This window comes from Talpa occidentalis, unplaced genomic scaffold (genome assembly GCF_014898055.3).
Source record: "Talpa occidentalis isolate TD23 unplaced genomic scaffold, MPIMG_talOcc4v2.1 talOcc4.12, whole genome shotgun sequence".
NCBI classification, from domain to species: Eukaryota; Metazoa; Chordata; class Mammalia; order Eulipotyphla; family Talpidae; genus Talpa; species Talpa occidentalis.
Genome location: NW_023601212.1, coordinates 14,406,070 through 14,423,662, shown reverse-complemented (window position 1 = coordinate 14,423,662; position 17,593 = coordinate 14,406,070). Strand labels below are relative to the sequence as shown.

The 17,593-nt window shown below is 39.8% G+C and overlaps 1 protein-coding gene across 11 annotated transcripts in view; it reads left to right on the top strand.

Annotated features, from left to right (window-relative positions):
- The window catches only part of USP28 (ubiquitin specific peptidase 28), a 60,062-nt gene that overhangs the window by 40,676 nt on the left and 1,793 nt on the right, over positions 1–17,593 (top strand). For 7 of the 11 annotated variants that reach the window (XM_037505296.2, XM_037505295.2, XM_037505299.2 and 4 more), the window contains 13 exons: positions 506–682; positions 3,909–4,129; positions 5,411–5,481; positions 7,292–7,520; positions 10,812–11,006; positions 11,701–11,840; positions 12,018–12,203; positions 13,211–13,306; positions 14,005–14,183; positions 14,302–14,380; positions 15,179–15,258; positions 15,752–15,875; positions 16,906–17,101. In XM_037505296.2, the coding sequence (XP_037361193.1) occupies positions 506–682; positions 3,909–4,129; positions 5,411–5,481; positions 7,292–7,520; positions 10,812–11,006; positions 11,701–11,840; positions 12,018–12,203; positions 13,211–13,306; positions 14,005–14,183; positions 14,302–14,380; positions 15,179–15,258; positions 15,752–15,875; positions 16,906–17,101 (1,973 nt within the window). The remainder of the gene's footprint in view (positions 1–505; positions 683–3,908; positions 4,130–5,410; positions 5,482–7,291; positions 7,521–10,811; positions 11,007–11,700; positions 11,841–12,017; positions 12,204–13,210; positions 13,307–14,004; positions 14,184–14,301; positions 14,381–15,178; positions 15,259–15,751; positions 15,876–16,905; positions 17,102–17,593) is intronic. The other 4 variants (XM_054693109.1, XM_037505303.2, XM_037505305.2 and 1 more) reach the window with 2 other exon arrangements.

Below are 17,593 nucleotides of genomic sequence, written 5' to 3'. Positions count from 1 at the left end.
TAAAAAATAGTTCTTTAGAACCTAGGGTAGTGATAACTGCTTTAAAGAGCTAATATTTCTGACACAAAGTTCTTCTCATATGCAGGGGTCTTTTCCTTTCCTTTTATTTGTTTTGTTCTTTTTATGTAGACTCACACTGTGACTGCCTATGGAGGAGGCAATATAATTTCTTGCTAGTCAAGATAAATCCCCATTGATACTTATATAGGGACCAGAGCCTAAATGTGATATTAAGAGAAAGCATAATTGGCATGGCTTTTATGAGGAGTCCATTTGAAATGTTTTATGCCGGATATAAAATTACAGATTGTTGGGAATTTTTACCTTCTTAGTTGGAGAATGTTAGCCTTATGACGGTGTGAATAACCTATTAAATATTATAGCACCTTTAGGAATAAGTTTCTCCATTGACTCTCCACTCAATAACAGATTTGTCAGCAGGCAGATTTGTGTTAAAATGTAAGACAGACCTGGCCAAGAGAGTATCACTGTCTTTGCTTTTTAGGTATGTGAAGTATGGCTCAGGCCCAGCGCGCTTCCCACTCCCAGACATGTTGAAATACGTTATTGAATTTGCTAGTACAAAACCTGCCTCAGAAAGTTCGTCTCAAAGTGACGCACATGGGACATTACCACTTTCCACAGTGCACTGCCCAGGTTCTGACCCGACATCCAAGGAAAGGTAATGAATGCAAATGGAAAAAACAGTATATATAGGTTTTTTTTGTTTTGAACAATGTGCCATCTTTCTACCTGATTAACATTTATTTGCCCGTAAGAACTCAAGGATGAGGATGAACTCTTAGGGGAAGGTTTTGCTAAAACTGTCTCTTGACTAGAACGTTTTCATAGTTCTCACCAGTACCCATTTGGATGGTGGGTTGGGACTATTTCAGAGGCTGGGACTATTTCAGAGGCTTCTTGAACTATCTGTAATTGTATTCATGTTGCACCAGGACCACCAGGGATACCTTGTTTGGAGTGAGCTATAAGCTAGCTGCTTATGAAGGCTTTTCTCAGAGGAAACCTCAAGCCTTGCTCTTCCAAAACATCTCATTCTCCTATCTGCTGAGATGTAGGTTCAATTAAGTTAACACCAAGGAAAAAGAGACTCATTCATAAATAGAAAATTAAAACAAAAAAATGAACTGGCTAGAAATTGATGACAGCTTCTAGGGGCTTATCAAATGAATAAAGAGGGAAGCCAAGTAATAAGAGCCCTCTGAGTCTTTTCTAGCTCAGCCACATGCAATAATCTTTGTGACCTGGAGGAGTAAGTTCAGATTTGATGATGTGTCCTGGCTAATAAAAACACTGGAATGCTTTAAAAAAAAAAAAAAAACCTCTATAAGCAATAAAGATTAGATTTTAATATTAAATCCAAGCATTCCCCCAGTTCCTCTACATATTAATATTTGTTTCTCCATATATGTGTAGAAATGCACATCTTAGTAAAACATAGGAAATATTGATAATGATTATTTCTAGCTTGGCTTGTGTTTAGGATGGAAGATTCTTTGACTTCTTATAGTCTACTTGTGTGTTTGGATTTTTAGTAGAACATTTTCATGTCCTTCAGGAAACATAAACGGTTTCAGTTTTCAAAAGAGGTTGGACAAGCTATTTAATCACATAAAATAATGCTGCCTGATGATTGATTTAGAAATTATTCTTATGTGTGTGTAACTCTTCTGATACTGAGGTACCTGCTCATCTGCTTCTATTTGGCTTATTTTCCCATATGTATAGGTCCTTACAAAAAGGAGGTTTTCTCCATTATTTTGTGTGAGAGAGGAGGCAAGGGAGGGGGGAGTAAGGAGTAGGGGCTTCTTTTAAGTCAAAACTAAAGGAAACCCATCCTCCTCAGTCTTGTTGTGAAACTGACCAAAGTATTGTTAGAAGCTTAACTTTTATTCCTGCTCGTTTGTCCATGTTCAATTTTTTGACAATAGTTAATTAGTAAATTGCCGCAGACCAGCACAGCAGTAGACGATGAGGCCACCTCAGGGTTGAGAGAAGTGTGCAGGGTGGTCAGGGCGTCGGTGAAAGAAATGACAGACACACTTCAAGAGTGAAAATCTGAGTGTAATTTTCTTTGAGTTTGTGACCAATATATATATGTTTTCCAAAAGCACAGGGACAATGAATATCAATGAAATCAGCTTGCTCATGGGCTCAGTCTATCACCATCAGGGAGGTGATCTACATAACAAGCAATTACTTTTATAGAAGAAAGAAGGAAGTTTAGAAAGACAAATAAGGGATTAAAGTTTGTAGTTCTAGAAAGAGGGGATAAGATTTTTAGCATTCTTGTAGTGGTTCCTGGTGGTCGTTATCTTTTGATAAGCTTCTGTCTTTTCAGGGAACTTCCGCTGCTGTACTTCCTCTACTTCAAGGTGTTATGCTGTTCTCCCCCTGCACGCTGGTTGCCCAGCCAGACCTAGGGACCCTGGCAAAAGCCATTCCTAAAGGTCACTGCAGGGGGAGGTGCAGCAGGTATGTAGGGTTTTGCTGTTGTTCTCCCCCTGCGCCCAGCCGGACCTAGGGACGGTTAACCCTAAAGGTCACTGCAGGGGGAGGTGCAGCAGTAAATAAATTAATTCATACCTCTTACTTTACATACTATGTTCTTAGTGTGTTTACAGCAGTGATATAAAAATGTTAGTATTTACATTTTATAGCTGAGGTATTATTTTACTTAACTGAGCCTGTTATAGGACAGGGAGAGGGGCAGCCCAAACCCCGCAAACCTGCCTATTCTACATGGGTTCTGCCATCCGCCGCATCAACACAAAACATAGGAGACTTTAATGGGAAGGAACTTTAATAAAACTAGGAAACAATACAGGTAAGGCAAAGAGTCTAGTTTCTAAATGAAGCACCCAAAGTTACCCGTCCCCTCAGGGGTAAAAGTCCATCCAAATGGGATTGGCCCAGAACAAGGCCCCAAAGCCAGCCACAAGTCTAAAGCATCTTCCAGTGGGGACCCACAGAAAAGGGTCACAAACAACCGGACAAGCCCGGAAGGAAAAGAGCAAAATCAACATCAAGATAAAAGCTGCCATTGTCACCTCCCCACGGGTCTCACCCACATCTGTGTCACCCAGTCCACGACCAAAAGACAAGCGCAGTTTCTTCACGTGTCTCTAGGCTCCATGCGCCTCCTCCAGGTCTCCTTGCTCCATCCTGCTTCCTTCCTCCGTCTCTTCCTGCAGCTTCTTCTCTTCCTGCTCAGCTCCACCCTCCCTTAGGTGGGGCAGGGAACCTGGAACTTCCCCCTTTCCTGGGGACCACCCTGTTACAAGCCTAGTAACTTTTCCTTGGGTATTTAGCTGAGAAGTGGAAGAACTGAGATTGTCTGCCTGTAAGTCCTGCCCCTGTGCTCTCTGGGGTGCCACCTAGTGTGTATTCCTGCGGATTGGATATTCAGCAGATGCTCGTTTTTCTTGCTTTTATGTATTTTGTTCCTGGATGGATACTTTGACTTTAGTCAGTTATTCCGTAATTGACTCTTTGATTCTTCCAGTGCTAATCTTCTCCATCTTCCCCCACCCTTCCTCATGAGAAAGCATTATAATAAGTCATTAGAGAGAGTGAACCATAAATTTAGGCAGATGGAGTTTAAATCCCTCTCCATCATTTACTAGCTGGATAAATTTAAGTGAGTTGCTTAATTTCTCTAACCCTCAGGTTTATAATTGGTAAAATGGGAATAGTTTCTGCTTCCTAAGCAAGTTATGTTAAATGAAATGATACATATAAAGAGGTTTGGCTCAGAACCTTTAGAGAGTTCATGCTTAGTAATAGTGGTCCTTTTCCACATAGCTGCTTGCTTTAGAAAGCAGGTTAATTTAGGCCAAGGCATCTTTGGGAAATTACATTTGAGCATGATTTCTGTCTTTCTTCAGTGCAAGTAAAGAAAACTCTTCTCAGGATGTTGAAAGTAACTTTCCTTCTTCTGAAGATGCTCTCCACAAGTCTAAGACAATGAATAAGCCTCTTCCATCCTCCCAGTCTTCCTCAGAAATGCCTACACAGCCAGCTCCTCGGACCGTTACAGATGAGGAGATGAACTTTGTGAAGACCTGTCTCCAGAGGTGGAGGAGTGAGATTGAACAAGATATACAAGGTTTGGCTCCTTTAAAGTCTGTCAGTTACTCTGCCTTTTCTGTTGGTTTGAATATTTGGAAGTTGGGCACCTTGGGTACACTTCCTGCCATTTCCTCTTGTAAGTTGGAATTTGGTAAGGCAATTGTGACTTCCTCATACTTTAGTTTTCTATAAGGTTGATTCTTACTGCCATTATACAACTGTGGACAAAGCCCTCCAAGAGTCCCTCCTCAGTGTCTGGGACTTTCCGGGAAGCTTAGCCACTCCTGATAACCTTTGGCTGAGTTTTTTCTGTGTCTGCTGATTTCTGTTCCTGAAATTTATCTGAACTCTAACTTCACTTGACCCAAACTTAGAATTAACTTTCTTGGGGCCTCCCCGGTGGCGCAGCGGTTGAGCGCTGGGTTGTGAAGCTGCCCGCAGCCTCCGCCGTGCCGGTTCGATCCCCGACTGCTCCCCGGCCACCGGAGGAGGATCCCGCATGGCGCGCAGACCTCTCCTGCCGCCCGCTGCTCCCCTCAGCAGTGTACTTCGGTCCTTCTGCCTGCTCCGCTCCCCGCTCTGGCTCTGGTGAATTCTCTCACCCTCCCGCGCACTTCTGTATGTATAAATAAATAAATAAAGATGGAATTTCAAAATACTTTTTAAAAAAAAAAAAAGAATTAACTTTCTTGGAATTTTGTGTTTAAGTTATTTCTATATAAAGCATGCTTTTCTGAAGGTTAATGAGGCGGAGGTTATTTAAGCAACACACAATATAAAATTAAATTATGCAGCATTCTGCTCTCAAAAGTCCCTTGTCTTTGCCATGTTGCTCAGAGGAAAAAACAAAGTAAAAAAACAAAGATCCATATTCTTCCCATGTTCTTATTCACAGAAAATTGGCCCTGCCTTTTGCTCTGTCTTCTTTGGGATCCTGTCTCTGGGAATGTGTTTTATACCCAGATGACCCGTTAAGGTCTTTTGCTAAATAGGACTATGTTTCCTTCTTAAGTGATTTTGGTGCCAATATCATGAGATAATCTCTTTAAACCATGGTGTGACTATATTAAATAATGTAACTATATAGGTTATGTATGTTATGCAATTACATACGTACATATACTATGTTAAACTAAAAGCTTTCATAACCTAAAGCACTTAGCGGCTGTAAAACCATGTAGTCTTTAGTGGTTCCTAGAGTGAAGTTGAAATCATCAGAACCTCAGGTACAGAGAAGGAATACTCTTTGCTTAGTTCAAGCAACCCATGTGACATGAATGAAATCATTTTAATTAAATATTCTTTTTTTAAAAAACAGATCTAAAGAATTGCATTGCAAGCACTACCCAGACCATTGAGCAGATGTACTGCGATCCTCTCCTTCGTCAGGTAGAATGAAAATTGATGGGAAAGTAGTCAAGGCATGTTCTAATGATGCTGCTAATGTATGTACAAAAAGAAAGTTTGATAGTTTTCTTTGAAACCAAATGGTAACCTCCCTGAGATATAAGAATGAACTTAGAGGGCCTCCCGGGTGGCGCAGCGGTTGAGCGCTGGGTTGCGAAGCTGCCCGTAGCCTCTGCAGTGCTGGTTCGATCCCCGGCTGCTCCCCGACCACCGGAGGAGGGTCTCACATGGCGCGCAGATCTCTCCTGCCGCCCGTTGCTCCCCTCAACAGTGTACTTCAGTCCTTCTGTCTGCTCTGCTCCCCGCTCTGGCTCTGGTGAATTCTCTCACCCTCCCGCGCTTCTGACTATACCCAATGCTTGTTCAAATAAATAAATAAATCTTTAAAAAAAAAAAAAGAAAAAAGAATGAACTTAGAAAGGAAATAAGGATTGTTCTGTTTCTTAATTTTACACTAAAAAACAAGACACTATATCTTCTACCAACAAAAGAACCTAAAAATATTTGTTTTAGTTCTGCGACATGATATTTCATACAGTAGGAAGGTTTGCTATCAAATATTAATAACAATTTCTCACAAAATAGTAATTAAGTAGTGTCATGGGGGAAACCTGAGCCAAATACCAGGTACCACTCTCAACAAAATACCCTGATCCGGGCCTCCCTGGTGGCACGAGTTCGATCCCAGGCCAGGGAGCTACCCACATGGCACAGCAGACCTCTCCTGACTTGCCCGCTGCTCCCCTCCGCAGTGTATTTCAGTCAGCCTGCCTGTTCTGTACCCCGCTCTGTCTCTGGTGAATCCTCTCTGCCCCCTCCCCTACCCCCCGTGCCTCTGGCCTGTACCCCAGCTCTTGTATGGATAAAAATGAAGTGAATCTTTAAAAAAAAATAAGTACCCTGATCCTTCATTTAGACTTTTGAGTTTTGTTTCTCTAAGAACTCTAAGAGGGAGATGGTCAGGGCAGACATTATGATCCTCCACATTCATTTTGATTTAGTGTAACATTCTGAGCATAGAGGGAAAAAAGAGTCCAGTCAGGTGCATGACCTTTCAAGGTTGTTTCTAGACTAGCATGGAGAAACAGATCTGTTACATGGCAGAAATGCACCATGTAAATCTTGGGTTTTCCCCACTTTATCTTTTGTGTTATATGTCACAGTATCGCTTAAGTGTGTGTTTAATTTGATTCTATGGCTAATTTTTACCTTTTCTACAATACTTAGTTGACACTTAAGCATTGCTCTATTTTCACCTTACTGGGGGAAAAAAAGTATGCTTTCCAAATGTTGAAACAAGCAAATATATAGATAAAGGGTGTTTATCCTAGCCAGGTAGATGATCACATGAGATACAAAATATAGAGAACATGTGAATGCTTCAAAATGAAATATGCTAACTTAAATTTGGATCAAATAAGCATAGAGCAAGGTAATTTTTCTCTCTATGAGTGGTCAAGGTAATTCAATTTTTAGATAAACTGAGTTTGTAATTGGGGGAATAGAGATCTAAGTTATCTTTAGTTTATGATTTATAACCATAGAAATTTAGACTTGAAAGAGTTCTCAGAGAGATCATCTAATTCAGCTGCTTTTAAAGACTTGGGAACTGAGTCATAATTGGTGGATTCCAAAGTTGTGATTTTGTTAGTTCGTTTTCCTGTGAATCTCATATCAAACACAAATTTGGTCAGTTTTCCTATGTCTGTTAAGTGGGAATAATTTTAATAACCTAAAGTTTGTTATATTGCTTAGTCTAACCTTAATCAGAAATATGGCATCTGATTTGCAGGTACCATATCGCTTGCATGCAGTTCTTGTTCATGAAGGACAAGCCAATGCTGGGCACTACTGGGCCTACATCTATAATCAACCCCGACAAGTCTGGCTCAAGTACAATGACATCTCTGTCACTGAATCTTCCTGGGAAGAACTTGAAAGAGATTCCTATGGAGGCCTGAGAAATGTCAGTGCTTACTGTCTGATGTACATTAATGAAAAGCTCTCCCACTACAATGCAGGTAAAAATATCTTAGAAGCCAGATAGGGGGGAATTCTGTATTGATCTAGGAAGGCGAGTTGTTCCCGATAGACTTTTCTTCCCAGAAACTTTCCCTCATAGACTTTTCTTTCCCCTGCAGACTTTGCTCTATACAGGCTCTTCTCCCAGAAACGTGTTCCAAATAGACTTCTCCCCTCAAATTTTGCCTATGTACTTTTCTCCACAGGCACTCTGTTCCCGGTAAGCTTTTCCCTTCAGATTTTACTCTATGTAGGCCTTTTTTCCTCAAAATGTTGTATCTCATAGACTTTTCTTTTCTGTACCTTTGTTCCCAGTAGACTTTTCTCCACAGATTTTGTCCCATATACCCTATTCTCCCTGAGCAACTATGTTCCCCATAGACTTTTCTCCTCAGATTTTGCTCTATATGGACCTTTTTTTCCAGAACATTTGTTCCCAGTACACCTTCTGTTTATATTTTCCTCCATATAGACTTTTCTCCTCAAAAATTGAATTCCCAATAGATTTTTCTCCTCAGATTTTGCTCTCTACATACTCTTCTCAAAAACTGTGTTTCCAATAGACTTTTCTCAGATTTTGCTATTTACAGAATTTTCCTCTCAGAAACTGGTACCAATAGACTTTATAGATTTTGTTCTCTACAGTCTTTTTTCCTGAGAAACTTTGTTCTCAAACTTTTCCCCTTAGATTTTGCTGCACATAAACACTTATCTTATAAGGTACATATAAACACTTATTTTCACAGACTTCATTCTCCCAGGTTCTAAAAACTATTTCTGGATCAGAACCTCTCATCAGTTCTGGGTCTGACCACTTGCTACCACTAATGCAAACAAAAGGGCCTTTGGTTCAGCTTAAAACAACAACAACATTATTTTAACTGACAGGTAAAGACAACTTGCCGGATAGAGTTTACTAACCAATTTACCAACCATAGAGGTGAGATGGAGTTGCAGCTGTAGGAGCTGGCAGGTTATGGCAAGGCCTGCCATGTCAGGAGCTGGGGCCTGTGACACCCTGAGGACCAAGTCTTTACCAAGCCCTCCAACCATGGTAGGGTGAAGCAGAGGCCTACTGCTGCTGAAGTCAGAACATTCCCCCACCTGCCTGCCTGGCAAGACACCTGCTCTCTGCAGCAGCTCCAAAAACAAAGAGAGCAAACCCCCTATAAAAGGCTCCCACTCTACCTCCTTCCCAGCAGCCCTCTCATTCAGGGATCAGGAGTAGAGAGTTGTCCACTCTGGCCTGGGTGATGTCCTGAAATTGGAATGGAGTTTTGCCCTTCAACCTGTAGAAAAGTCCATCCATGTTTGCACACAGCCTAGGAGGCTGCATTGACCACCCCAAGGGCCTGGGGAATAGCCACCCAAGCCCACTCCAATACCAATAGCCTTTTCTTGTCAGCTTTTGCTCCATACAAACTTTTCTTAGAGTACTCTTTAAATTTTTCTACTGGAATTTGTTATTATTATAAAGTAATATGCATTTTAAAAATATAAGTGGTGAAAAAGAGCACATAAAGGAAAAATAAGTTTCCTACCTTCAAATTTTAACCCTTTCCAAATTTTCCAGATTTTGCTTTGTACAGATTTTTCTCCTTAGAAACTATTTCCAATAAACATCCATTGTTCCATTTCTTGTGTAGTTTTCAAGGAAAAATTCTATGCAGATACTAGATTTTATTTGTATAGCTCTCCATCCACCACCACCACCCCCTGCATTTTTTTCCCCTTAATGGGGTATTTTCTCATTCCATTCTGCATCTGTTACATCACATGAAATATGTATCTTATTTTCATAAATAAAACCAACTTTCTTTTTAATAACTGTATAAGAATTCCATTGCATGGAATATGTATGTTACTAAGCAAACCTTCATTGATAGTTTTAAGTTGTCTCTAGTTTCTTTGCTTTTTCAGAGACATCTTTGAGCACCCATTTCTGCACCTACTTTAGAATAGCTAAAATTTAAAATTTATTTGCCTGGACAGTTGCATACTTCTCATACTGCTACTAGTATTAATGCTAAAAACAATAATTACATAATTATCATTTATATGGGTGCTTTAATCCTTACTGCATGCTTTGCAACAGGTAGTTGATAGCTCTAAAAGGGAGGTAGGCAGGGTAAGAATTCTTATCATTCACATCTAAGGTGCCCTTCTTGTTCACAGTTACACAGTCAGTAAATAAAGGGTAGGTCCAAGATTCAAATACAGTTCTGACTCCAAATTCTTTGCTGTTCTTCATTTATATTATTTTGCCTTTCTTTCTTTCACACCTTCTGAGAGAGGTCTTTTGACCAGCATTTTACATCTAAGATCAGAGAAGGCCTTTTCTTTTAGTATTCAAACTACCATATTGTGTCAGAAGAAAACACATAAGCATTTTGTCTAGGAAACACATTATCTTTCTGACTTTCCAGTGTTTTGGGGGTTCGGGATGGAGAGAATGAGCATTTAAGAGTAACTGATTTCATAATTGCTTATTTGCAGTGCAAGGCAGGAAGAGCTGCTTGTGGGAGTTATTGTGCAAATAATTATACTTACTGATGGAAGTAGAAAGTAGCCTTGATATAACTTGTGTGGTTGATTTTTATATTATAGAAACAAACAAGTGAAAACTCATTTGCTTAGTGAAAAGACTAGTTAATAACAACCAGTGTGTGTAGTGTTGTTCTGCTGTAGGTTTGTTTTTCTATTTTGGTCACAGGGTTAGAGATCAAATTTAATATGTCCTTGTTATCATTGCCATTTTTCATTATAGCTTTAAATGAGCCAGGTGTTATTGACTAACCATTGTGTCAAACTGCTTTCTAATAATGTACTTACTTGTGTGAAACTTGAGGCAGTATAAATGTCTTAGAGTACCCTGACCCTCTTGATATCAATATTTTCAATAATAGGTACAGTAATTACATTGAGAAAACTTAGTTTAAAATTTCTGTTCAATCTGATTTTCTGAACTTTGAAGGAAACTTTGGTCTGTCCTTGCTACTTTGTCAGTGATACCCTTTACTCTTAAGTCCTGTTTTATCATTCATTCATTCATTCATTTATTCAACAGGCATTCAGAGATTTAGTGAGTGCCTGCCTACTAATATGCCAGGAACTCTTATTTGTATGCTATGACTGTTGTCAGCATTTCTGTGTGCATTTGTGTATGTATTTTTCATTAAAAATAATAAGACTAAGCATCTTATTTTCTTTCTTTGTAGAAAGGTCCTATGATTTCTCATGACCTTTTGCGGGGTGGTACTTCATTTAATTCCATCATTTTTTTCCCTCAGAGGCAGCCCCAAAAGAATCAGATCAGATGTCAGGAGAAGTGGAAGCTCTATCTGTTGAACTTAAACATTACATTCAGGAAGATAACTGGAGATTTGAGCAAGAAGTGGAAGAGTGGGAGGAAGAGCAGTCTTGCAAAATTCCTCAAATGGAATCCTCAACCAGCTCAACATCACAGGATTTCTCTCCCTCACCAGGTACCTGGGAAGGGTACTTAAGCCAGTGATCTAGTAGCATTCATGCTGTATGCCCTCATCAGCCCCATGCACCTCAGCTAACGGAGTGATACCGCAGTCTGCTGTGGTTGGTAGCACAACCTCATGGAATAACTTATGGATTTAGAATGTGATTTCTAGTCAGCAGAAGTAATATCAGGAAGACTAGCTACCTGTGCTTCTATTGTTTAGTTTTTGTTTATTTCCCAAGTCATTGACTAAATCATGATAGGATTAGTAGGTCAATTTTATGGAAAAAACCATTCTCCAAAGGTGATCTTCCTAATAGGTGGTTGTTTGTAGGGCGCCTTCTTGGCATAAAGAAATATGACAAATATAGCATTAATTTTTTAATTAAATTTGTTTATATATATACACACACACATCATTGTTCATTTTTGTACATTGTTTGGTTTCTCCTCTCAGGCATAGTCCTCATAAAATTCCCACCACCAAGGCACCAGAACATTCAATTTTAAAGGATCACCTTTGGGTTTTTGCTGAAGTAGCCATTTCATCTAGTCACTGGTGTCTAAGTGAAATTTGCAGATATTTTTTAAAGTTTTGTTAGAAGGATTATCTATCAAATTTTGTTTCTATCCTGCTTGCCTTTTTCAGAGCTTTCTAGAAGTTATTCATCATAACATGCTAATTCATTCGTACAATTTTTTGTCAGAGCCTTCAGTCACCTCTTCTCATGGGGTTCGCTGCCTGTCGTCTGAGCATGCAGTGATTGTAAAGGAGCAGACTGCCCAGGCGATCGCTAACACAGCACACGCTTACGAGAAGAGTGGTGTGGAGGCAGCCCTGAGTGAGGTGAGGACGGCTCAGAAGCCCAAATTCAGGAGGGGCGGACTTTCAGCAGTAATTGCAACAATCTTCTCACATTTCTATTATTCTGTGTCTCTGCTGTATTTAACCAGTTCCTCTTTATTTCTCCTGTTTTTTGTTTTTTGTTTTTTTCTTTACTCTTTCTCCATTCTGCTGCCACAGCTTAAGGAAGCTGAACCCAAGAAGCCCATGTCCCCGGAAACAAACCTTGCAGAGCAGTCAGAGCAGCTCCCCAAGGCTAATGATGCCGAATCTGCTACCCAACCTAATTCTGAGGTCTCTGAAGTCGAGATTCCCAGTGTGGGAAGGATTCTGGTTAGATCTGATGCAGATGGATATGATGAGGAGGTACAAAGATGAGTGCAGGATTTAGCTGTTCGTTGTCAGTCTTATATTTACTTCTCGTGTGACTGAATATACTTCTTTAAGGTTTCTGGCAATAGTTAATATTCTCATTAAAACAAATAATGGACAGGGGTCCCATCTAATTTAACCTCAGTTACCATTATGAAATAGGTAACTTGTTCCCTATGTACATGGGTCCCAGTATATAGCTACCCAGGCATGTACTTATGGAGCTGACTGCAGAGTCTGGATGACTCTGAAAGTTAGAATGCTTCCTTTTTAGGAATTATAAGCCAAAAAATGCCTGTTTAAGTTAAGAATGTTTTTAATGTTAGTCTGTTTTTCCTGCAAATATAAATTATTGTCTGGGGAGCAAAACAAATGTGATTGAAGTTATTGTTTTTAATTCTGAAGTTTTACAAAGAAGCTGTAGAATCCCAAGTCATTCACTGTTTATCTCCTTTTCATTTGTCATTGCACATAAACAATCATGAATCCTGTCCCTCGGATTTCTGGTCTTTTCTGTGGAACATGTATTTTTCAATCATGGGGAGGTTTTCATTGTAGAGTCCCATTTGTATCCTCCCTAGCTTCCAAACTGTTTGAAATGTGCTGTTTATCCTAGTAAAACTCAGAAGTACTTGTGTGCTTATGATATACACTCAGACTACAGGACTAAATTGGAATTTTTCACCCCAGATACTTCCCTCTGAAGGGTATCATTTTTACTTGGTTCTTCAGCAGTGCCACATTATAGATATTTTTAGACATATATCTTTATTCATCTGCAAAATCAGAATACATAGGAATGGCTTGTCTTGGGTGAGGTCCTGGTGGTGTGTAGAGGAATGTGTGCAGGAGCTGGTGTGGGCTACTTGGCGTGCACAGGCACTGGCCAAGAAGTGCCCTGCCCTGCTTCCCGTCAGCAATCTGCTCACCTGTCTTTCACACTCTTCTTTTGAACCTTTCTTCTCTCCTTTTTCTCTCTGTTTTGTGCCCTCCTGTGGTAGGTGATGCTGAGCCCTGCCATGCAAGGGGTCATCCTGGCCATAGCTAAAGCCCGTCAGACCTTTGACCGGGATGGGTCTGAAGCAGGGCTTATTAAGGTATCTCTGCTTTTTCCTTTCTAATTCTTATGCCACAGGTACCATAATATGGGGAAATAATGCTATCAGACGGCAAAAAAAAAAAAACCAATGGAATTGAAAATGCTTTTCAGTGAGATAAGACCTAAATGCCCTTTCTTGTGCTGTGAAGGAACATGCTCTGCTGCGGCCCAGTGGCTCCTCCTGCTGTGGCACTAATGCAGCCTCGGGGAACAACACAGTCTGGGTCACACGAGCCTGAGGGCTGACTGTTGTTAGGAAATGTCTATTAGTAAAGCTGTGAGTGAGGCTGGGCCCTTTGTAAGTCTTCAGAAAGGAGGCCATGCTTTTTAAGATACTTGAGTAAAATTTAATATTTGAATAAATTTCTCCTATGTAGACCTTTTAAATTCATATCCTCGGAACTTAAGGATATGTCTGAAACAATTAAAACTAATTATTTGTCTTTCTAATTGTTTGTCTTTCTAAGATCTTATCGGATAAATGAGCTTCCTATGAGTATATTATATGTTTGGTCCTGAATGTTAGAGAAGTTTCATTGCATATGAGATGTAAAACTTAGATATTCTGTAGTTGCATCTGCAATTCCTCAGTGAGAAAAATTTCTTTGAAGACTTCTTAGCATCCTGAAAACCTCTCCAGACCTTAGGACTCCAAGTCTGTGTGTAGAAGCTCTGACTGTCCGTTCTGTCTCATAGGCATTCCATGAAGAATATTCCAGGCTCTACCAGCTTGCCAAAGAGACCCCCACCTCACACAGCGATCCTCGACTTCAGCATGTGCTCGTCTACTTCTTCCAAAATGAAGCACCCAAAAGGGTAGTAGAACGGACCCTTCTGGAACAGTTTGCTGATAAAAATCTTAGCTATGATGAAAGGTGAGAAGGGAATACTCAGTTGAGCCACACGCTCTTTCTGGGTCTGGCTCAACTTCCTCTTCTGATGGGGTTCTGTGCACTGTACCCTTTCCCTGCCTCTGAACCATCTCCCTCACAGGTCAATCAGTATTATGAAGGTGGCGCAAGCTAAACTGAAGGAGATTGGCCCAGATGACATGAATATGGAAGAGTATAAGGTAAAGTCTTTAAATACAAAGCAAAACTCAATTCCTGAGGCAAAATGTAACAGTTTTGTGTTGCCACAAAATTTATCCACCCACCCCACCCACCCCCCAAAAAAAAAGAAAAACAGACTGGGTGAGAATGATTTTTTTTTTTTTTAATATTCCCCATACAATTACAACCCCCTTACTGAAAATGATCTTTTCTTAACCTTCAGAATAGCTGGTTCTTTATTCTTATCCTTCTACTAAAATAAATCAACCCTTTATTTCCCTTAAATACCTACTTTAGCCTGTCCTTGGCAGTAAAATTCTTGAATTCATGATTCTGGTTTGTTTCAAGTAATACATTTTTGTTTTCTATTTTAGAAATTAAATTTCCGACCATTAAAGTGCATATATAACTGCAATCTCCCCCCAGTCCAAAGCATTGTGTTCTGAGAAAACAGTGTCATGTACCAACTCTGCTGTGCCCACCACACTCATTGAACTAGAGTGTTATTCTGTTATTCTGTTTGATTAGAATGGCCTGGTCCTTCCATCTTCCCCGCATTGGGATGGTTTCATCAGAACCCAAAAGATCATTCTTTTAAACCAGAGCTGAAGGACTTTGATGAGTGTTGGAAATTAAGATAATAAATTTTAAAGCTCATGTGAAATAAATATTTTATCTCAAATCCTTCGTTTGTTGCTTTTGTGCTTGGCCATTTGTGCTCAATAAATACTTGTACTGACTTTAAAACTTACTGTGGTGGCTAATGTAGAAATAGCTTATTGTGGTTGTAATCATTAATGATGGTCATTCCTTTTCAGAAGTGGCATGAAGATTATAGTTTGTTTCGAAAGGTGTCTGTGTATCTCCTAACAGGCCTGGAACTCTATCAGAAAGGAAAGTACGTTCATTTCACTAAGGTTAACCTTTCGTTTCACTAAGGTTATTGGTCAGGACTCTTATTTACTGATGCCTGCTCAGAAATTCTAAGAATCACAGTCATTGATCACCTCCCTTATCATGCTCAGTGCACCCCTACTTCCTCCAGTGTTCAGTTCCAATCTGAACAACACACAAAACTCACACAATGGTGAGTTTATTAGTATGAACCCTATAAGCCTCTAGTCCACCTCTTTAAATTTTAGAGTTGGGAAAGAAAGAAGCCCAGAGGAGTTTCGTGATTTTCCTTGGGTTTCTCAGCCAATTTGTAGAATAGCTGAGAGTGGCTGCCATCTTTGGCCCTCAGGCTTTTCCCATTATGCCACGTTGCTTCCCTCTTCCAGATTTTTCTGTAATTGCAGCCAAATTAGTTCTTGTATTAGGGATCCGTGAGGTCTAAGCCCTTGCTTTTGGAGAAGGAACACTCAGCTTTTGTTTATCTACTATTTTCTAAGGTACCAAGAAGCACTTTCCTACCTGGTATATGCCTACCAGAGCAATGCTGCTCTGCTGATGAAGGGTCCCCGGCGGGGGGTGAAGGAGTCAGTGATTGCTTTATACCGGAGAAAATGCCTACTGGTTTGTACTGTTTGTAAAAATCTTATAATTTCTATTATTTTATTGTGTTTATCTCTGTTCCTTGAAGCCATGAAGAAATATCACTTAAACAAAATATTTGGGGGTCAAAGGCAAACTTCTAGTTATGGATTAAGCAAGTCCTGAGAATGTAGTGTACGTTATGGTGACTGTAGCTAACAATACTGCATTGCATGTGTGAAAGTTGCTAAGAGAGTAGATCTAAGAAGTTCTCATCACAAGATCAGTTTGCAACTATGTATGGTGTCATGGTGACCATGTCAACTAGATTTACTCTGGCTATTGTTTCACAGTATATACAAATACTGAAAATTTATTTTGTATCCCTGAGGCTATTGTATGTCATATGTCAAATATACTCCAGTTTGTTTTTTTTTTTTAAAAAAAAAGCTCTCCAGTGGGCTTTAGATTCTTTCAAATTATCAAGTGTAGTTTTACATGGAAGCAGATTCTCTTAGTTCCTTAAGTGAGCTACATTTTCTGACTTATTTTTTGATTTCTGAATCAGTTATAAGCATGACAGGGCCATTTTGAAATTGAAAAAAGGACCTTGTAGATGACAGATCTAAATTTTATTAGTCATGCTTTTATGTAGATTATATCTTGCCAGTCCTCACCTCCCACAGTAGACAAGAGTAGGAAATTAGATTCTTTCCATTGCTGTCTCTTACCCCTCAGTGTGCATTAGAGTCACCTAAAGAACTTCCCCCTACTGATGATGCCCAGACCCCTCCTGGACAGTTACACCCAAGACTCTGGGAGGCCCCTGGGCATCTGTGTGTCTTCTGTAGCTGATTCTGATGCTCAGTGGAGATTGAAGACTGCCAAGTGAGACTTTGAGTAGAAGTAAGTGTTAAGCATTACTTTGACTTTAAATTTAGGCCAGTGGGAATCATCTTTTAAAGTATCTCAATGTGTGGATCACCTGCCTACCTGTTAAATCAGCATTGGTTGAAATAGTAGTAGTTTTTCATTTTCAGACTTTTTTTTTCATTCTGCTTTTTATCTGTAGGAGCTGAATGCTAAAGCAGCCTCTCTCTTTGAAACAAATGATGACCACTCTGTAACAGAGGGCATTAATGTGATGAATGAGTTGATCATTCCCTGCATTCACCTTATCATTAATAATGACATTTCCAAGGATGACCTGGATGCCATTGAAATCATGAGACACCATTGGTTCTCTTACTTTGAGCAAGATATTGCAGGTATGTTGTTGTTAGCACTTATAATTCCTAAGGTTCTTCAGAATTCTGGGAATCACAGTGGTCTCACTCTATGATAATGGTTGTCAAACTTGTCAAAGAGATTATTGGAACTGCTAGCATATAAGTTAACAGGGAATCTGCTCATTGGAACAAGTCGGGGGATCCTGCGCCTCCCTCCCTCTTAGCCTTTCCCTCCCCTCTGGCTGCTGAGGCGTTTCCACAGCCAACAAGCCCTGCTTGGCAAAATCACTCTTCTCCAAGAACATCAAACTTCTATCACTGTTTCATCTACCAAAATCTGAACTCTTTAATTACAATTTAAAAATCAAAATTTATTTATGTAGTTTGATTACCTGATGGTGCCACAGCTAAATTTTCCTGTGACTTAAACTTGCAACGCAAGCATAATATTAACTATGATGCCTTCAAGATTAATCAGTCAGTAAATGAAATATCCTTGCTGTCCAAAGCATTTTGGAGGCCCTAAAGTAG